Raw genomic sequence first — 26,047 nt, 5'->3', positions numbered from 1 at the left:
ACATAGGTTTGTGTTAAAAAACATACTTCCGTGCACTTTTGTATGGTTTGTATTAAACAATTACACTAGCCCCTCTCCTCATGTTCGCTCTGTGGAATCGGTTCATCAGTATTTGATGTGGTTTACGAAATATATCTATATATATATATAAAAACAAAGATGATGTGACTTACCAAACGAAAGTGCTGGCAGGTCGATAGACACACAAACAAACACAAACATACACACAAAATTAAGCTTTTGCAACCCACGGTTGCTTCGTCAGGAAAGAGGGAAGGAGAGGGAAAGATGAAAGGATGTGGGTTTTAAGGGAGAGGGTAAGGAGTCATTCCAGTCCCGGGAGCGGAAAGACTTACCTTAGGGGGAGTAAAGGACAGGTATACACTCGCACACACACCCATATCCAACCACACGCACACAGACACAAGCAGACATATGTGTAAAGGTAAAGGTAACCAATTACTGAGTAAGCAGAGGCACTGAATCATTGAAAGGCACATAGCTGAAACTGAGTTTTTGGTAGCTTCTGGACACATACACGAGAATGGCTACATTAACAAAGCTGGCTGAATACAAAGCGTATTTATCCAGCACAATGTAGTGATACGGGTACAGAGAGAGAGAGAGAGAGAGAGAGAGAGAGAGAGAGAGAGAGAGAGTGTGTGTGTGTGTGTGTGTGTGTGTGTGTGTGTGTGTGTGTGTGTGTGTGTGTGTGTGTGTGTGTGTGTGTGTAATTACAGTAATAATCACCATTGTCTTCACAGGAGAGCAAATCAGCATTCATGATTTCATCAAATAATATAGAATGCAATTTACACACTGATTGAATAAAATATTTCTAGTCACATCTGAATCACAACAGGACACGTCCAAGGAATGCAATTTACACACTGATTGAATAAAATATTTCTAGTCACATCTGAATCACAACAGGACACGTCCAAGCTATCTGATACAAAATCTGTGTAACTACATGACATTTGTAGAACAGCAAATTACACTGCAATGTAATTGGTTAAATGAACTCTCAGGTTGCATATTAAGGCATGGTAATGAAGCTGAATCTGTTATCGCAAATTTTTATTTTGTTTTCCAGATTGCAGTCGGTATACAGTAGTTACTAACCATAATGTCCTTAGTTATGATGAAAGCACTCTCTATAATTTTCATGTTGTCTAACACAGCTTCTTCAGGTATTGACAGTTAATTGAAACACATATACAATAGGCGAGTGTAGTAATTTATTGCAGTGAAATATTGTCAGGCATACACATTGCTGTTGTAGGTACTGACACATTATTCATTCACAACATAAGTGTGTTTTACAGTATGTATGAGTATATTTCTAAGTGTATCTCACTGTTAAATTAGGACATTTTGAGTGTATCAAATGAAAGATATTAGCACAAAGGTGTTATTTTAAACAAACTACTGTTTTGCAACATTTTTATTTGACCTTCACAACGACTTTAAAGCATGTTTTATGCACAAATTAATAAATACAGTCCCTCACTTTAAAATCAAATAAATAACATCACAGACCTGTGAACTCTTTCTCTTCATGTGTTCTCTTTCACATACATAACAATAAGACATTAATGAGGCAAACACAGATACATGTAATTGTAATAGAAAATATGGTATTTGGGTTTCCTTGTTTGTCTGCTAAGGAACACCAGAAATTAAATCTCACTTGGTAACTTCAGTAATTAAATGTCAATATGTATGATTTACAACAGTATTACAGTGGTGTTGAAACAAACAGAGCAAGAAACAGTTATGTCTGTAAGTTGTGTGATTAGAGAATATTACAGAACTCTGAAATGGGAGGAAGAAATTAAAAACGTGGTGACGATACCCTTAGAAATACTGTTTAGGAGAACTTGACAGAAAATGAACACAAAAATTAATGCTAATGAGCAGTTTCAGTAATCATAAAAATATAGTCACATAATATCAACATTTCTCCTCTCTACACTCAAAACTGGCAGTTATTATACAACTCAGAAAATAAATATTTTGACACGAGTTCAGTTGTCATATCTACACTATACAATATATTAAAACAGACATAAAAATTAGAAAAGCAAAGAACAGCAATAAAATGTTTATAGTTTGAATACAATATTACATATTGTATGATTTGAAACAAACATACCCACAGAAATTCACAGAATCTGAGGCTCATTAAAATGTCCAAACTGCACACAGTTTGAATGAATATATGAAAGATTTTCCATTCGAATACAATTGTACAGGTCATTATTTTAGTATGTGGAGGTAGATAAGTCATACAAACATAAAAAAATGCACTGTATTTGAAACATAATACACAAGTCATTCATTCACTATTTACAGAATATAGTTATGTACAATATTCGTAAGATTCTGACTATAAAGAAGGGGAATAAATTATAACATTTCATTTGGTAGCTCATTAAATATATGTGTAGTAGATCATATCATTATATAAGTACTTTGCCCATTTAAAGACTAGTATAATACCATTTGGATCAATATCATGTTACGCAGCTTCCTAAACTACAGCTTCCTAAACTTCTCTTAGAGAAGCAGATGTCATTGTAGACCAATATCCAGTCATGTTCGCATTTGACAAGAAAATCTGTGTGAATTTATGTAATATCTGTGACAAATTGGTGTCATTGTGCTCTACTTGGAAACTTCATTGCTTTAAATCTTCCTTCATTCAATATATTGATACAGTCTATGTCTGAAAATTGTTATCGAAGACCATGACAGTTTATACAAACCTAAGATGCTACTGAGAGTCAAGGTATTGTGCCTTACTGTCTTTTAAATTGTACTAATATTTCAGTCATCAATAAATGAATACTTGCTTTAATTTATTGTTGTTTCATAAGTTATCTTTTTGCCTTCACATATTAAAAAATTGCTTTGTTCTAACTCACATTAATGAAAACTAAAGTACTACGTTTTTCAGAAATTGTAATTATTATTTTAGTAAAACAGATACAACAATAGACTTTCTGGGCATGTTAAATCAAGAAATTATATTTCTACTGCCACGTTCAGTGTTGAGGAAAATACTATCAAGAATAGGATAGAAAATTATGTTTCTTATATCTGCAATACTTCAGAATATGTTTGATGTGAAACACAAATGGAAAAGGACTGTGTACCCAACAATGCCACAGCCTGTTGGTCAGACTCCTTATTGATACAGCCGCACAGCTACTTCAGTGTCACAAAAGATTCTAGATTACAATCAGTTTGCAAAATGTAATAGTTTACATTCATTATTTTAGTTTACATTGCAGTAGCACTGATTGAAAAAATAAACTATTTCCTTATCCACAATCAATAAGATAGCACCTCGCAGAATATTAAAATAAATAAATTAATTGGTTACAACCATAAGACATACAAAGACATGACTGAATGAAGGTCCAGTTCAGTGCCACAGAATTTCAGTCTCTTGTCATCTGCTGCACAATCAAGAATGTAACTCTAAACAAACATAATGTCAGTTTTTGATTACACTGTTTTGCTGTAGGCCTAAGAACTGTACAATCATTCTATATTTTGCAGGTAACAGATAGATCATTCTTGTAATAAATAAATAAATGTTGACCTGATTCTGTCACAGTCAAAGCTGGCAATAAAACCCACGAATAAACTGAAAATATTAGTTCACTTTATTACAGCTTTGTCTTTTGCACTACAATTACTATATTCTTTACATATGTTGCTTTTGGGTGATAACACAATAAATACTGACACAGAAACGGGGAGACCAGATCAAATACTGTAGTAGCCATATGCCAGAATCAGACAAGGACAGGTGTCTCCCTGTAGTGGTGGTAATGGTGATGTATGTGCTCATGAACGTGATGGTGCTCGTGCCTCTCAACAGAAGAGACACCTGCTGCTGTAGAATTGTTTCCTGCTTCTGGCTGGCCAGATGGTGGACCTTCAGGAGGAGGTGGTGGTTGTGTAGAGTTACCAGATGCAAACCTATCAGCAGTGCCAAGGCCTGATGAAAATTCCTGCTCCAGCCAACGAACCACCTGGGCCATGGCACGGGCCTGATCCTGTTCCCTGTTTCGATGCTTGAGGTGGTGAGGTGATGATGTGTGTCCCATAACAAATGGTGGCAATTTCCTGCGGTCTGGCCCCGGGTCCTCGTGGGACTTCGAACGTGCCCGCCCGAAATGGAAGGGTGACGATGTGATATCATCAGCAGCCGCACAGACCCTCGGTGGTGGCAAGTGTGCCGCTGTTGGATACCGGTTTGGTGATGTCCCAACTGGTGCAACTGGAACTGACCGACCCAAGTCGTGAGAGCGAGAGCGGTGGTGTCCACGTGTGTGACAGCCCTGCCTGCTGTGCTGCAGCTGCTGAACTGATTTCTCCACACCGTGCCGACATTCGTGGTGACAGTGCTGCAACTTGTGTTCCAATCCTGCCAAGTCTAGATAGCAGTTAGGAGCAGGGCTGTGGGCAAGGTAGTGCAGCTGCACCTCTTCACGATGAGAAGTCTTGTGCCTATGCCTGTGATGCGCATGTCTAATATCAACCAGGCCACCTCGGTCGCACTGTTTCCTGAAAGTCAATTTTGTTGATTAGAGGAGAGATACAACTGACAATATAAAGTCTTATGCTATATAAAGAATACTGAAATGGTCAAAACAGCTGATCTGTTACAAAATATCTAAGTAGGGCAACCCGAAACTAACTGTGCGTGTGACTTATAATAGTAGATACAGGCTGTACTGGTCAAACATAATACAATAGTGTAAAATGTAATAACTTGAGGAGTAAATGAGATATTTATTGACACTATGTTTCTACAAGTATGGTAACTCAAAATTTTTTTTACGCATATAATAAACCTTGATATCTAATCTATATTCCCCTTCTCTCGAGGTGTTTTGCAGCACTGCAGGTGTAACATTTGCGATAGCTGCACAAATGATTTGGTGCAGATCTGGTAGATCACAGACTGGCATCTGGTACACTTGTTTCTCAGAAAAACCTAGGCTTCTGGGGGTATCAAGCAATCAATGGACTAGCTCTCCCAATCGAGTGATCTGGAAACTCTTGGTCCAAGAAATCTCACACCATATTTGCAAAATGGCATCTTGCAACACCTTGTTGAAAGATCTGTCATGAGGAAGTTGTTGCACAACAATAAAGCTCCAACAAACATATGTAACTTTTTGCATTAACTGCAGGCTCCAGAAAGAAAAATAGCCCTATAACCCTGTCCTTCAACACACCACAATTAGTTTTCATAGTGTCACATTCACTATCTTGTCACTATATTAAGTGGCAGGTTCCATTCCCATATGCAGCAGTTGTGCATGTTTACTATGCCGGACAAGTGGAATGTAGTCTCATGTGAGAAACAGATGAAATCGAGGAATGCCTCATTTTTGAGCATTTTTACCAGAATTGTCTTTGCAAATGCTTTAAATCATGGTCTGTTCTCAGGCTTGGTTTTGTGACAAAGCTGTAGTTGTACATCCATAGGTACAACCTTTTTTGGACAACATTGTGTACTGTTGAATAAGGTAACTGCAATTGGCTACTTGTCCGATTGATGTACGAGGGCTCCACTGGAAGAACGTATGGATTAATTCAACAGTAGCCTCTAAAAATGCAACTTGGTGTGCTGTCCAGTCATCAAAAGCCAACTCCCAGTTTCACAAAGCTGCTTTTCCCATTTCCTGATTGTTAGATAAGTAGGAATGTGTGTTTAGGTGAACAATGCAGTTATATGCATGCACACATGGTGCCACAAGCAAACACAGGAAACATTTTGAGTTACTGTACTTGTAGAAGCAAAATGCCAATAAATACCTCAATTATGTCTCAAGTTGTTGCATTTTATATTATGTTTAATGCGGGTACCCTATGTGTTCTGTTCATAAGCCTGAAATCTAAGAGAGACTGGCTGATTTTCTTTGTTTTTTGTATTAAAATGTAAAAAAAAGGAAGATCACATTTTACCATCTCATCAACAATGAGATAATGAGAGATAAAGTACATACACAGCTTGGACAAGGTTGGGCAAAGAAGTCACTCATCTTTCAAAGGAATTGCCCTGACATTCACATTAATCAATTTTGAAAGCCACTGCTGATATGGGTGATATCACTAATGATAAGTATAAACACCACTATTGCAAATAGTTCATCGTACATTTGTAGAAACATTCCATAAAAAGCACTAATAGTGAGTATGGTTATGTAGTACACAAAAACATTTTTAATTTTTTGCATCTTGAATAAAGTGAATAACTCCATAGATATTAATGTGATTCATCAAGGAACTTAATTCACTGATCAGAATGTGAACAATGCTTATTTTTACAGCTTAATACCAAATAAAGCCATAAGATAGTGACCTTAAATTTTAATATATGGTGCTTGATGGTGACACGGGTAGGTGTAACACTACAAATCTATTGGTGTAGGATTCAGTTGAGTTGTTTTGTAACATGTTCACCTCTGGCAGTATGTGATAAGTGTGAATTTGCTCTTTGGTGTGTATTCCACATCAGCAATATATCTCACTAGAACTGGGAGCAGAAATGCAAGAGGACCATGCACTCTGAAACTTTAATTGCATGAAATAATAGAGAATAAGCAAAACTAGACATTTGAGACAGCAGAAGATGGTATTTATACATGCATATCATAATATTACTGTAGATTCATTATGAGAGATGAAGAAATGACTAATTTGCATTTTGTAGCACGTTCTGAATTAAATTAAAGCTTTGGTCTGAGTTATATTGGGGATGTGCCGTAAGAGGCATTACTATTACAAAGGTAAAGCATTTGTTTCAAATTCTGGGGAAACCAAATTTTTTTAGCCACAAGTAACCAGATAGAACTTTATTAATAGGGAGATGTGGAGGGGGGGAGGGGGGGAAGGGGTGGGGGAGTGTATAACACTTAATAGTGGATTCTTGAAATTCATATTTGGCTACTCAGTAAAGAGATCAATAAGAGCAAAAATGCTGCATAATGTAACCATATTTTTGCTGACTCATCTGGCAGAAAAGGATCTAATGATTAGATAATTTTTTAGTACTGGTATTTAATATTCACTCTAAAGGTACAAGTTGCATGAAAATTCATTTGAATATCCAGTACCTATTCAATTAGAATTGTGATCTTCAGTCTCATATAACATCCCATGTGGTTAATTCACTTCCATGCCTCTGTGGACTATTTTGAATTCATATTTTTCTACCTTTTTCATGCAGAACTTGTGCCTTAGGCATTATTGTCCACAGGATGAAAGCTTCACAGTTAAAATATGTCAACAAAATTTGTAAGCTTTATGTTTCTTCTATTTTTTCTTTAAATTGTTAAGGTGAAGAACTGTCCAATTCACTTTCTACTAAACAGTCACAGCTGTGCAACAACTACATAGGGTAAGGTGAAAATACAAATACATATGGCCAAACCATATCTGTATAATGAATTTCTGATTTGTGCTTTCTGTAAATTCTTACTGGTGGTAAACATACAGAACCCACTACTTTTTATCTATGTGGGCTGAGCCTCTCATTTGTTGTCCAGTGAGCTTAAAACAGTCTGCTTGAAGATTAAAGGTGAGCATAATTGGGTTCCATAGTGCCAGTGAACGAGTCTTTTTTATATGTAAGTTGGTGTGTGTGTGTGTGTGTGTGTGTGTGTGTGTGTGTGTGTGTGTGTGTGTGTTTACAAGTACAATACATTTGTTTAGAGAAAATTATGTGTCTGGAATGTACTACTTTGAATAATTATTAACTAATGATGACTCAAATTAATAAAGTACCTGGAGGTTTGGAAACCGAGGTTATTCTTGTCCATGTTGGCCTGGATGATTTGAAGGAGCTCCTCTCTTTGCAGTGAGCCAGAGCGTTTCTTGGTGCGCTGCCGCAGAACGCTGCTATCTGCACAATATGTGCTGTGTTGCTGGCGGTATCGGGAAGCTACATGCTGCTGATACCTGCGGTTCCGAAGCCTTGCACTGAAACATACACATAGAAATTATTGTAGATTCTGAGGCGATAAGGCACATTTACTATGGGTTTATTAGTTCATATGTAGGTGTGGGAGACATAATCAGAAATATGCCTATAGTTGTCTTCCAACTTTTGAAGGGATTTCTATACTGATGCACAATGATTACATGCAATTCATATAAGGATGTTGACGCATGAGTACATTAAACATTGATACCCATTAGCACTCCTTTAACTAATTTCATTCCACTAATATAGCCATGTGAAAATTTATTCTGGTTTTCAAAAATTAGGGAAAATGTCACAAGATGGGGTAACTCATGATAATATAAAGTAACTAACAATAAGTTGAGTATCTTTTAGTACAGTGATTCTTAACAGAACTAAATATTAATGAACAACACTGCAAACTGCTCCTGCATCTGAATATAACAGACAACAGCACAGTTTTAAAATGGGTGGTAGTTTGTGCTGTGGCATGAACAAAGACAGTAAGTAATGCTGCCAATCACTCCTGACATTGGAATACTTCAGAAATGTGCATGTGGTAGCATTGGTACTGTGTTCATGAACTAAGACAGCTCAGATAGTCATACTGCCCAAGGAGTGTTGTGGCACTTTTACCAGACTACACTCAAGGACCACAAGTAGATTGGCGGTAGCTTAAGCTCAGATGAGATGGCAATATTGTTACATAGTAACTCTTCTGTTACTCATACACTGTAGTGACTTCTGTCTAGAACTATGGCATCCTGACCCTTCAGCTAATAGTCAAAGGCCACTGACAAGTGTTGACAACCATTGTTTGTGATAAAGCACATAAAGAAATAGTCACACCAATGTTTCATGGATAAGTCTTGAATCACCTAAAAAAGTTACAGCAGAACAGTCTTAATTTCTCAAAAAGTCAAAGCATCTGTGGGAAATGTGTCTTTACCTTTGTGAGAGAGAGTATCTGTGTGAGGGATAGCTAATTTGTGCACAGAGACTTGCAAGTCTTTCCTCGGAAAACTGTGATAGTTTGTTACAAATCCTTATGCTATGGCAATAGATGATCATTTTGCCTTACAAAATGACACTGTTTCACTGGACAGGGCATATCTTGCGACTGAATTCCTCGACCAAAAAAGAATTCAAAAGATAATGTGACCAGGTCATTCTCCTAACCTGAATCCCAAAGAGCATCTTGCAACACTTTTGGGAGAAATGTTGCTCTCAGTTATCCTCCCCAGACTGCAGCTTCTCATTTGGCCTGATAAGTCTGAGAGAAAAGTTGAAAAAATCTGAGGTGGCAACCAGGAATCAAATCTGGTACCTCCACATTAGTACCCAGCTACATTAATCTCTGTGCCTGAACCACATTAAAAAAGTGACTGACTGGTACCAAAGGGGGCCCTGTTGTCACTTCACCATTACCCAAACACCTTACATGGCTGTGGCATAATGTCAGCATCATATTGGCCTTTATCACTTTTCTATTAGGGCGCTAGCTACACAAATTTCGTTGCATAAAATACAAAACTAGGGCACAAAAATAAGTGCACATCGAAAATTAAGTATAAAATTTGTTTTAAAAGAAGGAAGGAACAGTGGGTTTAAGTCCCATCGACATTGTGGTCATTATAGATGGGGGATACACTTGGATTGTGTCGAGGGTGCAGAAGGAAATAAGTCAGGCCCTTTCAAAGGCACCACCCCAGCATTTGCCTGGAGAGATTTAGGGAAATTATGGAAGACTTAAATCTGGATAGGAGGACGTGGCTTTGAAACGCCGTCCTTCCAACTGTGAGTCCAGTGTGCTAACCACTGTGTCACATCACTTGGTCAGCATTTGTGTTACCAGCTGCCATTGTCATCTGCAGCCAACTATAGTAATCGGGGCCTGAGAATGTGAACTGAACACGAGGAAATAGCTAGGTCATTCGAGGGGTGTGTTAACATTATGCGAGACTTGCCTCATGAAACAATTTGCAAAGCTATTCTGCAAGGCGTGAAACAGCACGAAAAAAAAGGGTGAGCCCGTCAATTTGAGCGAGACAATCGTGCCGTCATGCTCTGTCGTACCTCCGGCTGCTGCAAACAAGAAAAGCGCAGCACTTTGTTTCACACTCAAAACACCAACAGGTGCTTGGCTCACAGCGCAGCGACCTCGCCTGACACGTTTCGCGGTGGGGACCTTCTTCAAACTACGCGAGACTGGTCTCGCGAAACTATTGCGCTCTGTATAATCGCAGCTTGAAGTTGGCTGCCGCTGCGATAGTTGCGATATAAAGAAGTTGAGCGTCAGTCACTTTGTTATTATGATCCTCCGTGGAAGTGAAAGATACGAAAATCCAGAGCAGCCTCACCTGTCAACCGCGACCCGCGGGGACGGGTGCTGGCGAGTGCCCTCGTCCTCGTCATCGTCTTCCGAGATGTCGGCGGCGCCGTCGTCGTTGTTCTCGCTGCCGGGGGCGGTGGCGGAGCCGCTGCTGCAGCTGTGGGGCGGCGCCGCGGGCGCGGGCGCCGCCGTCTCGGCGCGCTTACGGCGCGTCGCGGGCCCCGCCTGCCGCGACTCGCGGATAGTCACGTTGAGGTCGCGCTTCAGCTTGCGACCGCTCGCCTGCGGCTGCGGCTGGTTGTGTTGCTGCTGCTGCTCCGCGCTCTTGCGCTGGTCCGGGGACACCGTCAGCTTCACCTTGATCGTCTTGCTGCCGTAGTGAGGAACTTTGATGGAGGAGCCCAGTGTCTCGTATATCGTTGTCACGAGGCCCGCTATGTCCTGTGTTAACACAAGGTAGACCGTCTCAGAAAAAACAACGCGGAGGCAAGATGTCGGTTCACCTAAACATCTACGTTTTCCGTGTATTTAATCTGCAGTATTCCGCTAATCTGCAAATCGTTACAAGCCGTCAACAAATATATTTTCCCTATTGCCGAGAGATTCCGCAGCTGTGTTGACATTTAAAATTAATCGTTTATTTTGCCATCTCAGTTGCACATTTATGTTTTATAATATGGCTAGTTTCCATTAATATTTGGTCATCTTCATCATCTAATAAATAAAACAAAACAAAAACTAAGTATCTATTTTCTATTACTCTAAAATACGTAGAAAAGTGTTACAGATCTGTGATACTTTTCTACTTTATTTTAGTTTTTAAGATCTGAAGATGATCAAATACTAATCGAGATTAGGCATATTATGAAAATAAATGTACAACTGAGACGGCAGAAAAACTACAAATTTAAAGAAATATACTTCCTAGATGAAAATACAGTTATATGTTCACCAATTTCATTATACATTTTCACTATTGCCGAGAGATTCCGCAACGGTGTTCACATTTAAAATTAATTGTTTATTTTTCCACATCAGTTGCACATTTATTTTTATAATATGGCTAGTTCTCATCAATATGTGGTCATCTTCAGATCTAATAAATAATGTACATTGAAATTTAGTCACTGGGTCCTCACGAATCTGTACTGAAGTGTCTTAGAAGCTCAAAACCGCAAACCGCTAGTAATGCGATTAATACTGTTTCATACATGTATGGTGGTGACAAAAAAAAACCATATGGTTAATAGATACAGACAGAAAGATAGATAGAGACAGAAAGATGTAATGGCCGTGTGTCGATGTCACTCAGACGAAGGCACATTTGTGCCATGAAAACAGGTGGCTTAGGGTTCCTTTGTCTATATATGATCAAGTAGTGTTTGAAGTAATGAATGTATATTAAATGCATGGATATATTCATACAGGGTTGATTTATATAAATCAACATGTAGGCCTATGCACTCGTCTTAAATTTGTGTATGAATGGTTTTCTGCTAAAACATGATGAATTATAAGAATGTTGCAACTTGCACAACTGCACTCCGTATTATAAAAATAAAAAATCATAATCCAAATCCTATTTATTTTCCTTCTACTGGAAGCAGCCGGTTTCGGTTATAATAAATCATATTCAGACCAAGATACCAAACCACATGGCGGGCCGTTGTCCGGAGTCGCTGCGTAATAACATACTAATTGATTATGTACGGTTTTGTACCATTACTTCATTACAGAAATTTTGGAGTACTTAATTTTCTATTTTTCGTTATTGGTTCTGATCTCTGATGATGGCTATAATAAGCCAAAACCGGCAATCCGGAAAAAATATTAATTGTGTTCACATTGTGTAAAAATAAAAGGTGGAAATGGGTCTATTTAAAAATACGTCTCCGGAATAAAAGGAGATACCGCCTAAAAGGGATTTTAATTTGCTTTTAAAACGAAACGGAGAACGAATTGACGTTTCTTCGAGAAATATCTTCAAGCCCCATAGCGCTTTTGTACGTGCGTTACATAACTTGGGTACTGCTTGAAATACCCACGAACGAACAGTTCGCCACATGATGTTGGGTAAAACAACAGTTCATTCAAGATGACCAACGAATATGTGTCGGTCAAACACTCGCAAAGGCAAATTGAAACTGTGTAACACGTGATTAAGAGTCAAAGATATTTTTGAAATCTTTTTTCAATGTGATTCAAAACAGTGCAAATTTGGAGGATGAATTCAAGTTACGTGTTAACAGCGTCCGAAATGGCCAGTTAGTGTGGGCCATTGCGACAGTGGCAGCGGCGACGTTCTTCACGAGGATAATATAGCATACGTATCTGAAGGAGCACTGCATCGTAATTCGGCGTAACACAGGCACTGCAATATCATATTTATCCGCCGTCGCTTGGCAAGCGACTTTAAAAATGTCCCCCTGTATCGGAATGTACATAATAGATGTACGAGAACAAGTTGTGGACACATGGTTGACGACATATGAAAGTTTGGATCAGTCTGTGAGACGTGCTCGAAAACCTCATGGTAAGGCGACCACTCGCGATATGCGGCAAATTCGGGTTCGAGTCCCGGTCCGACACAAATTTTCATTGTCGTCATTACATTATACAGCTGATGGTTGTCCATATTCGCAATTGCGAATACATTTCATATACTTCACCAGTGGCTGTGAACGTCACTTATGGAGCCGCGTTGGATTTTTTTGGCGATGTTTGTTTACAACGCAACTGTGGTAATGGCAAAGTCCAAACATGTTCACCGACAACTTCAGCAGTTCGGACATGATGAATTCACTGCATGGATAGGTACGTAACTGCCAGTCCCAAGCCCTGGTGAGAAGGGAAGAAGGTTGGACCGTGAGGTTAGCAACCCAACCCCGTTAAACTTTATACCGCTACAGAAACAACAGGCCAGCTCGTAGACTTACACCATGAATTCGTTCTTCATAAACTAGACATACTGTGTCTTTGTGATGTTCGTAGGATAAGCAGCGATCAAATGGTCACCCATAGTAAAACAGTCCTTTGTGCTCTGCGCACAATGATCAGTAGGTGCATAGTGCGACGAAGACAAGGAAACTTTTTATGAGCAGTTGCACGATGTATCTAACGAAAACCAGTCATAATCTTACACCTCTTGTTGGTGATACGAATTCCTTACTCAATATGATCTTATACTTCTTATGGGTGACAAGAATGCGCTACTTAGCAATGACCGTAATGACTTTCAACATGTTGTTGGACCCTTTGCGACAGCACCACGCTCGAATGTTAATGGTGAACGTTTCGGAATATTGTGCAGCCGTCACGGGCTCTCTATAAAGACAACAGTTTCTTTCAACTTAGAATGAGACACAAGAAGACCTGGCGATCGCCTGATGGAAACACTCTAAATGAAGTTGTTTACGTTTGTACAAATAGCCAACATAAGACATCTTGGCGAGATATCCGTGCTGCAGATGCTGCATCAGACCATTTCTTGGGCCTAGAGGACTTGAAAGTTAAGTTCATATCGGTGCAACGCCGAGAACCTACGCGACCGTTTCATGTGACAAAGTGAAAAGACAAGGAAGTAAAAAAATTCAATTGTAATTAGCTTCAAAATTCGGTTCCAGGCACCTCAGGATCTACCTGATAACGCTGAAACGCAATGGTTTGAATTCAAGGATTCTGTAGATACACATGCTGAAGAGACAGTTAGGCAACAGGGAGGAACACAGAAAGAGTGATGGATTCAAGATCGGATTTGGCATCATATAGATGAAAGAAAGATGGTAAAGCAACAACGAGAACCAGCTAAAGATTAAGAAGAGCTTGAAGTAGCTAGACGAAAATGTGCTGTCACGCTAGATCGCCGAGTCGTATATAAAAAACGGAACTGTATCTATTCAAAGTATAGGTACTACAAGGTGTCGACCGTATGTGCAGATATCAAGAGCAGAATTGCTCCAACGAATGCGATCCATGTGACAATTAGACTGTAAGTATATGCACAAAGCTTCGGCCGTACTCCTCTATCATTCTCCCGATGACCATATACGCATGTGTGACCTGGAAAATACTAGTAAAATCAGCACACAAGCTCAATGTTTACTACCAACGATGCTTGAGATGAACTTTGATGATCAGTTATTGCGACCACGTCTCACATGATGAAGTGCCGGGAAGGAGTGGTACGAAACCTGCACAAAATCATAGCTAAGAAGACTGAAATTTGCGGAAAATATTCTACACATGAAACGTGAAAGTCCCCAAACCAGCATTGTCTGGGAAACAAACGGGTGGATACAGAAGGAGTACCTCGTAACACACGAAAACAAAATTTTGCAAGGGATTCTTCACTGCATGGACAAGAACTGGGAGGAAACTGAAAACCTGGCAGCTGATGGAGTTCTCTGAAGGAAACATGGTGCTCGATTTACTACTTAGCATTGGGGAAATCCAAGTAAGTGTACCGTATTCACCGGTACCGGGTTTTTTGGTAACCGGACAGATATTGAATGGGCAATACAATTTTTAGATAATGTTCTGTTTTTTCAAGCGTGGAATGTTTTTATTCTTGTAGTCAGTTTCGAGTCGTCGTAAGTAATGAGTCGAGAAGTGGAGTTGGCGTGATAATTGCCATTGAGCGGTGACGTACGAAATGAGAGAATAATGTAGGTGATGAGTAAAGCTAAAAAACATCACGAAAAGAAAGGAAATTATTAAAATTACGCGAGTAGCTACTGCGATATGTACAAGATGAGTAAAGGCGAGAAACATAATGGAAAGAAGGAAAATTATTACGGGAGAAGAAATTGTGGTAAGGTGTAGATGATGGGCAAAGCTGAGAAACACCATGAAAATAAAGGAAATTAATATTACACGAGAAGATATTGTGATTAAGATTAAGTTAAATTTTAAGGTTAACAATAGTGTCTAAATAGTAACACACGACGACACGTTATATATTAATTTAAAGTAAATACCCTGCGTTCGTTTAATGGTACGTATTTAAATCAAGATGTACAGTGAGACAGCTCCTATAAAAATAATATGGGAACAATCTAGCGTGATTGCCTTTAGCGAAAGTTGTATTTTGAAAACAATAAAGACTGCGAGCCTGAACACAACTTTGATTGAGATTTCTTGCTAACCAAATAAACAGTGACTTTATGATGACGCACGTGACTTTTCTGAACATAAATCTGTCATCTACAGTTGATAATTTAAATTAAAATTGCATTTGAAGTGAAACAGGGATATGAATAGGGTACTAGGTACATGGTCACAGCTTTTAATTTTCCCCTTTCCCCTGTTTACCTGTATACGTCAGTTCTCCTTTCTGAATAAATAAAATCTTATTACGTTAGTTAAATCTGCGCCGGAAACATCGCCTTGAAATGTAGAACAAGAGGCGGAGGGTGGTGGTGATGGGGGTGAAGGAGGTGGTGGCGTGGCAAGGGGGAGGGAGTGGGGAAGCTTACATAAGTTGCAAAATTCCCCTCTGATGGTACTCTTACCTATCACGAGCCATAGGTGCAGTATGGCAGTCTGAAACGAATATTGCGTGCTTTTCCTTTGTTGTAGTGAATCCATTTAAGTGACGGATTGCTGCTGCTAAGCAAGCGGAAATTTCAAGATCAGAAGATATTCCTTCTGGTCCCGATTCATCACCAAACTGTTGCAACTAAATTGCCTAACATAATTAAATTCGGTGGATTTGTCCTCTAAATTAAAAAAAAAAACCACAGTTGCAATGCTAACACCCAAGCAATAAGTCACTATTTCGAAATAATCACCATGTATTTGGTAAAAGTGTTAACAACGGGAAGACTAATTTCTAAACCTGAATTCTACTTCCATTCAACAAAAACTAATCACACAATAACTTTTTTTGTAACTGATTGAGCCCCGTTCATTGCAAGACTGATTTACTTACATCTTTGGTGATCTTCCCGTGACCATCAAAGTCGTACAGCGTGAAGGAAAATTCTTGTCGTTCTTGTCCCCCTGCATCGACGCCACCCTCAACGGAAACGTCACACTCGAACTCCTGTGGGGACAATGAAAATCAGCTGTTACACTGGCGACGACTTTTTGAGATATAATAAAGCCAATAATTTATGTTATAAACTCGAATTATTACATGAGTGAGACGCATAGCAGCGATAAGTAATTGCCAATATTTTTCGAATTGAACCCAATTACTACAAATTATAAATCTTGCCCCTGACCAAAAACTTCTTTCCTTTTTAAAAATACTGAACTAATATTGTTCTTAAGTTCCTCTGACCATATAAACGAGGTTAATGAGCCACAGGCAGAAAAATATTTAATTCTGCCATATTATCAAAACTGGAGTGTGCACAGTCCTGCATTAAGTTTTGGTGATAATATATAATTATACTTACTTGAAAAATGTATAGTTTGATCATTAAAATTATTCTTGGAAATTTGTGTTAATTAAACCATCGATACTATTGGATTAACTATGTAAGACATAGAAAGGAGGATAAGAAGAGAGACGTTACCATCAGTGGAACGAATACAATTTTCTTAGCGACCAGAGCATTTAAAAGAAGAGATCAAGCTTCGTAATGAACCAAACTCAGATTGCTGAAATTCATGCGGCACTACATAATGGTGAGTACACTTGAAAAATGTAGATCGTAGGTGATTGGCAAATCCTTGTTCACATATACTTGATTTCAAGCATTGTTTCAGACACTCCATCTGAAACAAGTGACTATGTACTATGGGGAAAGAAGAAGAATTTCTTCAGTAGAATTTGCCCCCGAAGTTGTTTTTGCAATACGAAAATGTAAGGGATTTGAAGTACAAATTGTTGGAACCGGTACATTATACACCACATTTCACATCCGAGGGCCCATCTATCCTTACATCTAAAATAATTTGGTGCTGGAAAGCGTTATGACTACAAAGCGTAGGCTGTGACAGACGTAGAAGAGTTTTAGTCGACCTTCTAGAATCGCAAGTCAGAGGTGGCATCACCTAAAGACAAAAAGTTGTTTAAAGTCCAATGATTAGAACTTTTTGACCCAAGAAAGACTCCCACTACCCTTTCGAAAAAAAAAAAAAAAAATCTTGCCCTCGTAGGAAGCGTTTTGCAATCTGGGGTAAGTGACCAGGCACATCAGTAGGCACAAATAAGGGAAATACGTTCAGAGGTAATGGCGAACGCAGCAGGCATTAGAATTCGAGGAACTGATGTTTATGTTTGGCAACACAGTGATTCTTCAAAGCGACCGCCGCCGCTCCGTCAAATAAAAGTCGCCGGCCTTGCATACACAAACGACGACCGCCCGCCAAGGTCACGCCGCTGCCCCCAGTTCGCCTTCCCGCCGCTTGGCAGCGCTGGACTCGGCAGCGAGCTACATGAATGGGCGGAGGAGCCCCAGCGGGTGACCACAGTTTTATGGATATCAATGGAACACGACGGAGGAGTCGGTGAGCTATTTGCCGGAACTCGTAAGCGCCTTTGATCTCGCTATCTGGCCGACGCCCAGAACCTAGTATGGCCACTTAAAGAATCAAAGGCGGTCCCTCTGTGTCAAAGGAGTGCGCAACACTTTGAGCGGCGAGGCGGCTAGCAACAGTACAAGGGACTTGATAGGTGGTGGCAGCTGTTATGATACGTGAGCGCTCGCGTATTTTGTAATTAGTTCTCGTTATCTGATGGTTTACATCAAGAATAAGATGCAAAACAGCAAATGACCCGCATTGTCCCCTGCCTTTGAATGACTCCCACCTTCCATATCGGGAAGATTGAAACTCGCGCGATGATATCGTTTGCTACTCCAAGAAGTGAATGGAGCTTCACAATGGCAAATAATTTCAAATGCATGAGTATATCGATCAGCCCCACATGTTGAGGTGCACTTCAAATAAGTGATGGAAATCGAACCATACAGAAAACACACAGATACCCGTGAGAACAACTGAATTAATGACTGCTGAACTTGGTTTCGAATCTGTCAAACAACAACAAGCAAATTATCATACAAATCACCTGTTCTGAGCCAAAAGATTAACGAACGTGTAAGTGCATAAAGTACCAAGAGTAATGGCAGACATTCTCCATGTACGTCACAATTCTAATAACTTTTTCTTACTACACTGATTTACTATCTGAGAGGAAAGGGTTTCCCACATTTAGGTTTTCCACGACTTTCCTGAATCACTTACCACGAATGTGAGGGTAATTCCTTCCACAAGTCCAGGGTCGATTTCTTTCTCCATACATTCCAATTCGAGTTCGTGCTCCAAATCCAGTAATCGCGGCCGGCATCACGTAACTAGTTATCTTATTTTATACAACACGCGATATGTTCCGTATATTGAAATGTTACAGTCACAGATTGTCTTCCTCGTTCGCCAATATAATGGCACTTCTGCATCCTAATGCAGGGCTCTCGGAGGAAGAAATATTTCCATCGATTTTTCTGGTCCAGAATCGAAGTTTCACATTCCGAGTTTGTCAAATAACTGCCCGAAAATTTGCTGCCTTAGAATTTTTATCTCGGAAAGGCTTTCACTTCCTGGAATGTGCCGCATTCGATTCCTTCCGGGACTGCCACCGTGATAACATCTAATCTTCTTTACCCTATGATTCAGTAGTCTCCTGACCTAGTCACCCTTTTCTACCGTAAACACTTTAATTTCTTCGGTATTGTTGTTCTATCTCTGTGATATTTACTGGCTTTTGTTTTGCGAGGTGACACGTTAGAGTAGCTAACGATTCAAAAATGGTTCAAATGGCTCTGAGCACACTCCTGAGGTCATCAGTCCCCTAGAACTTAGAACTACTTAAACCTCAGTAACCTAAGGACATCACACACATCCATGCCCGAGGCAGGATTCGAACCTGCGACCGTAGTGGTCGCGCGGTTCCAGACCGTAGCGCCTAGAACCGCTCGGCCACTCTGGCCGGCGCTAATGATTTTAGATGAGCCTGTGTGTTACGTGCCCTCGCTCGGTGAAGGCATCTGTAATCTATGACATTGTGTGTCTGGCGGAATGTATTTATATGCGAGATATATGTTGTAGGAAGTAATATGATCCATGACTCATTTTAGAAGGAAGTTTATTTTGGCTGTGTATCTTCAGTACGCAGAATGTATTTCTTGTGACGTCTACAGTTTGCTGAGCAATTCTGTGTCACTGTCATGCTGACAACAAATCCATGACAGTTTGTGAGGCATTTCTTTGTATCTTTTATCCTCTACTGTCAATTCAATTTGGTTATAGTCCGAGACTAACTATCAATACTCCAGGACTGATGGAACTAAGGTTTTGTACGACACCTCTTCCGCGCGTGAACTTCATAGGGTACGAAGGATATAAATCTGGGAATCCACACTCATACGAGTGGCAGGAAATACAGGACGAGGTTAAAACTGAATTACTTGAGGCACTGCCGCACAAGTCTATCAGCCGACGACAGCTTTCCCAGAACAAGGTCAGGGTCAAGAGGGGAGGGGGGGGGGGGGGGAGGGGCGCACAGGCTTCACTACAAGTCGGATAGGTTTGTTTTACGGGGAATCACGAAATAGTTCAAGAGAAATTCCTCTGGGTACACTGGCTACTAGTCAATATGCCTTACTGGCCCCTTCTATATTCACTGCTTTATTCAAGTCATAATCCTTATAAATTCTCACACAGTTTTCTTGCCCAAACATGTTTCAGTACATCCGTATTACTATTTACTGTTATTATTTTATTGAAACTGTAGTTACCTGATGATTGGACAGAAGTGTCGTAACATGTTTGGGCAAGAAAAATAACATAAGAATAATTATCTGTGTTTTGCAAAAAGTGGCGGAACCCAATCCTATATTTTGTTCTGCAAACACGTGCCCATTCAGAACATCAAAAACCGAAGAATGACTCATCACGAATCAAATGTTTACTTCAGCCTAACTGAGACGGGGGAAAGATAGGTAAGGAATAGAGGCATGGTATGTATGAACGTTGCACGAACAGGTTGCTCAAATGTATATGCGCTCCTACGACACGCGTGTTATTCGCTGTGCAACAACGAAGCAATCAGATTTAAGCGAGCGCACGCGCATGCAGGCATGAATGGAAGCAACAAACGGTACGAATAGCTGACGTTTATGAGTTCTTTTTACCGGTCCAGTGCGCCATAAAAACTTCCCTTACGAGCGCCGCCTGCGACTGGAATAAATAAGAGCCTTCGCTGCGTTTATGCTCACTGGCAAATTACATAACAGGTTATGGCGCGCCTGTTTCTGTTCTGTGGCACGAGTAATCGCCGAGCCACTCAAAACATGTTCACTGAAACTTTTTCAGCCTTACACCTGGTAGTTGATTTACACGCTCTAACGACTACGAATTACCGAAGCGAACACGGAATTATCTAGTTTAGTACAGAGCTCCTCTGCAACTATACACGCGATAGTACTTGCGGGCGTTATCAGATGGTAGTCCTTGTGCCCTGTGCCTTTCTCATGTGCACCCAATGGGTCTCGTATCAGTGTGCAAGCGTTTGTTGAAGAGAGGCAATTTCATTTTATTTGACCACTCCCAGCGTGTTGACTATATTATTATTCGCGTTTGGGTCTTACTGTACGACGAAGAGCATTTTAGAATTTTCTTTTAGCCCTTCTTTGTGCGCATAGTACTTTCAAGTTCTCAGAATGGTTTATTTTTCTATCCTAAGACCAAGTGGTTCCAGCCTTCTTGGCCCATAGTGACTTTTGTTGTATTTCCTGTTGTACTGTCTCTCTTCTTCTGGTCTTCTTTTACTACAGCTATCCATTTTGTAGTCTTAATTTTCCTTTTAGTGCGAACTAACTCCACAACTTTCACACAGAATTTTAGTCTACATTTGATTTAACACCTAAATAAACGTTGGTATAACTTACAATTTATTCTTTTTCGGTTTACTTTATTGTACGACTTGGAGCAATAATTATATTTGTTTCATTCAATCACAAACTGAAAATCCTTCTAATATATGGATCTACACGAAACCAAATTTGCAACGTTCTTTGATTAAAACATGAAACAAACGATGAATGATACATTTTACTTCAGAATTACGAAAGTATCCATACATCCAAAGTCACCACATCATATGATGAAAGATACCTATTGCTAACATTATTTGTCCCTTTCATATGACACACGCAGATACTGTAGTATTCTGTGAAAATGTCTCATTTTATGTTTCTAGCATCACTGGTTCCGTTTCACAGTTGCAATTCCAAGAAAAAATATGTGGTGACAACACTGGATCTAATCTGTTGGTGGTTCCAATTATGTGCTCGTCTCACAAACTGTGGCAAGACCCTGCTGTCGCGTTAGGAAGAAATTCAGTTACTCTTCAGCCACGATGGAAGGATTTCCAAGAAATGTCTTCCGCTGAGCGACTGCATTCGGATACGTAAAAGTAATCGCAGTTGAGGCAAATGCCAGACTAATATGCATTGGAAAAATATCCAGGAAGTGTAGTCCATCAACAAAGGAAGTAGTTTACAAAAGCCTCATTCGACCAATATTTGAATAGTCTGGGATCTGGAACAGATAGGCTTGATGGAGGAAACAGAAAATATTCGAAGCAAAGCAGTGCGTCACGTCAGAGGTTCATTTAGTAATCGTAAAAGCGTTACGGAGATGGCTCATGCAGCTCCAGTGATAGCCGCTACAAGGGAGGTATTGTGCATAACGGTGAGGGTAAGTGTTTAAATTTCGAAAGCGTACGTACATTTGTAGAAGGTCGAAGCTCGCCAACAATCGTTCTTCCCACGGAGCATTCGCGACTGGAACAGGACAAGGGGGCAGTTGCAGTGGAACATTATTAGAGTACCCTCTGCCCTCTGCCATACACCAACAGGTGGTTTGCGGGGTATAGACATAGATAAATGTGAGTTTGCTGCTAGTTTCGTGACCAAAATTTGCCGTTGGAACAACGAATAAGCGCAAGAAAATTTCCTTGAGGAAATTCAACATCCTCTGCCAGCCAATACTGAATAAATCATATTTCTGTTCGGAGAATGGCGGTTGTACCTGCCAGTGTGTACAGTGTTGTTAATGGAACTGGGCCTGGTGCCGTTGGGGGATATTCTAACACGAAACATGAAAGCAGATGGTACAAAATTTGGACACCTCAAGAAACTGAATGGCTACGTAACTGGGTATTTTTTCTGCTGATTCATACTTGCTGTTTTTAGTTTTGATACTACTTATCTTGTGAATCTTAAAATATTAGCTAAAAGAAATCAAAATGGCTAATCTCATAAAAGTAATTCTGTACGTTTAAATCTTTGCTAATGACTTACACATAGCGATTTTTGTCTTTGAAGCCAAAACAGCTGATCACGCTTTTATATCACAGTGTAAATGTTTTCTTAGCTTTCTGGTCACGTACCGTTGCTCCAGTTCCATTACGTAAGAAGGAGTTATTTGACCTGAATGAACACGGAAGTGAGAAAACGTCGGCCGTACATCCACATCGCACAATCAAAGCTCTGTCGGTCGGGGAAGGCGTCTGTCAGCAAACGACCGGAAAGCCTTTGAGACACCGACCGCTGCCGACCCACAAAGTCGATCCGCATTTAGAAGGGCGCTGTTCTCTCCCAAGATCAAAGTGCTCTTTGATTCGCCGAGGAAATGTGAGAGAACATTCAGTTTAAACAGATATCTACTAAGGGAGCTGTTTGACGTTCGTCGCAAGAGCAATTTGCAGATTCGCTTCTATCCGTCTGTAAGTATTTGAAGCGCACAAAGGGCTTTTATCGCTTCTGTTGAACGTAATTGTGAATGAGCTGCAAGGTTACATGACACGACTGCGCCACGCTTCTGCTAACGACGACGCTGAAATCTGGTTTTTCCCTTTTCAAATACTGGATGTAAAGGTCTGTGTTGCAGTTTACCTCCACACGAAAAGGCTCAGTGAGCGAAGTGTGAGTCTTATAAAGTTCATTGGGTTTCCTTTCTTTTCAAACGGAAAAATCATATTGAATCGACGCCAGCGAACACCATTCGACTCTGGTATGGTCGATCACCGCTCATTGACAGTGTGCCCACCTATAAATTCTTGGCTCAGATCTATCATGCCCTGTTTGTCTCATACAACATATAATTCTTTTTCTCGTGTACTGCATACTTGAAAGCGATGTGACACATGTACATCAGAACAAAAACAGGAAGCAGTAAAGCGTTATAGGGAGAATTCACTTACTCATTTCCCTTTATTTTTGAAGGGTGTAATTGTATGGGAGGATACATCACGATCTATTTTGCTGACCAATTGGTTTCATAACAATGCTCCATGGGCAACCCTCATTTTTTGAACGGTTTTCGCATTAGAAGTCTACCTGTCACCGGCGTTAAGACAAAGCTGGTAATGCACGCTGAGTGTAAGCTTTCCCTTTTAAACTCATCGGAAACTTAGTGTAGTTTATCTAAAGCACTTCAGGTCATTATTACATTTCTGTTCATTCCTCGTTTTGTCCATAAATTCATAGATATCCTTGGTATTACTTTTGCTCCAGTTTTAATCATTACTATTAAAATACAGCCATCTACGAACACATTTGCTTCTTCGTCAGACATTAATTCTGGGGTGTTATTATTTGATTCATTTCGTGAAATGCGCAAACGGGGAATCTACAATTCTGTCGTTAGTTATTGTGCCGTCTTTACTGATGAAATGTCATACTTGTTTTTTTAAATAATTTTATTGTTTTCAGTTGTTTATATTACTACTCAACCACGATATTATTGCACTTGGCCTTTATCGGATTGTAGTGTCCACTTTTGCTAGGGTTGAGATGGCATAGTTGTTGTTCAACCTTCTCTGTACTGTTTGGATCGCTATGTGATGCTGGCCCACCGGGCCCCCCCAAAGAAATAAAAAAAAAATTTAAAAAAGAAATTGAAAACACGCGGTAACGCTACAGTAAACAAGTACAGTGGGAACTAAGAAAACGCGTCGTACTGTCAATTATTTCAGGTTAGTTGTACGTACGTCAGCCCCTATTACGCGCTGACTCACGAGCTGTTGGAGTCGCCCCAACTCCTAGGTGCAATAATATTGTGGTCAACTAATACTAAATTTCCGTAGGTTTCATTTCAGTATCTGGTATTATAGCACAATTTACGGACCGTTTGTTAATGTCTCCGAGGGGATGTGAGAAAGTATAATCCTTCCCGTCACGCACACTCGGCTCGCTTTTAAATTTTCGACCGATCATACAACTTAAGTTTTCCGTAGTTTCCATAAAACTCCTAGGGCAAATTCCGTGATGATTCCTGTGGAAAGGACATGACAGTTTTTACTTTCCTACGCTCCCCCAAATCAAAACTTAGATTGCTGGCCTGTAATTTCCTCTTCGTTGACGGGACTTTAAACCATACTCCTTCGTCTTTCCCATGTCACATACGAATGATAACATCAGGCTTCCATTCGGACAGGTAAATATGTCTTGTTTCGCATTGTAACAAAGGGCAAGTACAGGGAGGCACAGATAAAAGTAGCCCTGTAAGTATAAAGGAAATGCAGTGAAATTACAGGAATAGAGAGGTGAAGTGAACTTAATATTTATTTACAATGAAAATTACAGTGAAAAATACATTTGTAGAAGATGCTGAAAGTGACCCCATGCAACATCAGTTCACAGCTGTGCATGTCAAAGCATATTCAGAAACACCAAAGTTCGGATATCGATGGTGGCAACTTTATGGCCGATGTCTTTCAGTTCCTGTATTGTGTATGGATTTGTTTTATAGCCCTTGCTCTTATGGTGTCCCCACAGGAAAAAATAACATTTTAGATCCGGCGAACATGGTGGCCATAAATGTTTGCTGACAGTTCGTTCCTCAGTGAAGACATTCTTGGAATCGTTCCAGAGATACCTTAGCCGTGTGGAATATTGCCTCATCTTGCTGGAAGAGGCAGTATTGTCTTTGATATTCGGTGAGCTGAGCACAAAAGGTATCAAAATTTTCCATGTATGGAATCGTGTTGAGGCTACTGTCAAAAAATATCGGTCCAATGATGCGCGTTCCGGTTACACCACGCCAAACGCCGAATTCTTTCATCATGAAGTGGTTGCTGCCACACAATGTTAAAGTTCTCCGTTGACCAGTACCTCATGTTCTGTGAATTCACATGATTAGATAGATGAAAGCATGCTTCATCACTCGTGACATAATGCAAAGGGTCTAACAAACCATCGTTGATGTTATGCAAAAGCCACGTAGAGTAATCTACACGTTTCTGATTGTGATCCTCCCGTAATTGCTGTACAACCGTCGGACGACACGGCTTCAAATTAAGGCTCTTCAGTATCCGCTGGCAACTTCTCCTACTTACATGCGCCTTTTGGGTCAGTTACGTCTTTCTTCGGATTCTGAATAATTGTTTGGCTACTATCTACAGTAACTTCTGGTGTGCGAACTGGAGGAATTCTTTGTCGTTTTACATTTTGCACAGATCCGTAAGTGTGCCAGTTTATATACCGACTCTGTATTGCTCTCTTTGCTGGTAGTCCTCTATCCAGATACTTGACCCCCAAAAATTTCGCTAGTTCTCCTTGATCGAACGTGCTTTCACACACATTTCCACAATTTCAATTCTTTCTTCTATCGAGAAAGTCGCTTTGCAGACCGCAAAGAGAAACTGCGATGAAATAAACTGAAATTCTGGCGGAAGAATGCAGTTGTAGCTGTTTATTGTATTTCAG

At 40.0% G+C, this 26,047-nt stretch overlaps 1 protein-coding gene across 1 annotated transcript in view; it reads right to left on the bottom strand.

The window, feature by feature from the left end:
* Positions 1-1,163: 1,163 nt before the first annotated feature.
* LOC124799159 overlaps positions 1,164-26,047 on the bottom strand; it is a 140,234-nt gene continuing 115,350 nt past the window's right edge. The window contains exons 3-6 of the mRNA XM_047262697.1: positions 16,255-16,368; positions 10,354-10,766; positions 7,816-8,010; positions 1,164-4,584 (exon numbers count right to left, since the gene is read on the bottom strand). Coding sequence (XP_047118653.1) covers positions 3,810-4,584; positions 7,816-8,010; positions 10,354-10,766; positions 16,255-16,368 — 1,497 coding nt within the window. The 3' untranslated portion in view covers positions 1,164-3,809. The remainder of the gene's footprint in view (positions 4,585-7,815; positions 8,011-10,353; positions 10,767-16,254; positions 16,369-26,047) is intronic.

This window comes from Schistocerca piceifrons, chromosome 5, assembly GCF_021461385.2.
Source record: "Schistocerca piceifrons isolate TAMUIC-IGC-003096 chromosome 5, iqSchPice1.1, whole genome shotgun sequence".
NCBI classification, from domain to species: domain Eukaryota; kingdom Metazoa; phylum Arthropoda; class Insecta; order Orthoptera; family Acrididae; genus Schistocerca; species Schistocerca piceifrons.
The sequence above is the reverse complement of the archived record's forward strand: the minus strand, read 5'-3'. Positions and strand labels throughout refer to the sequence as shown.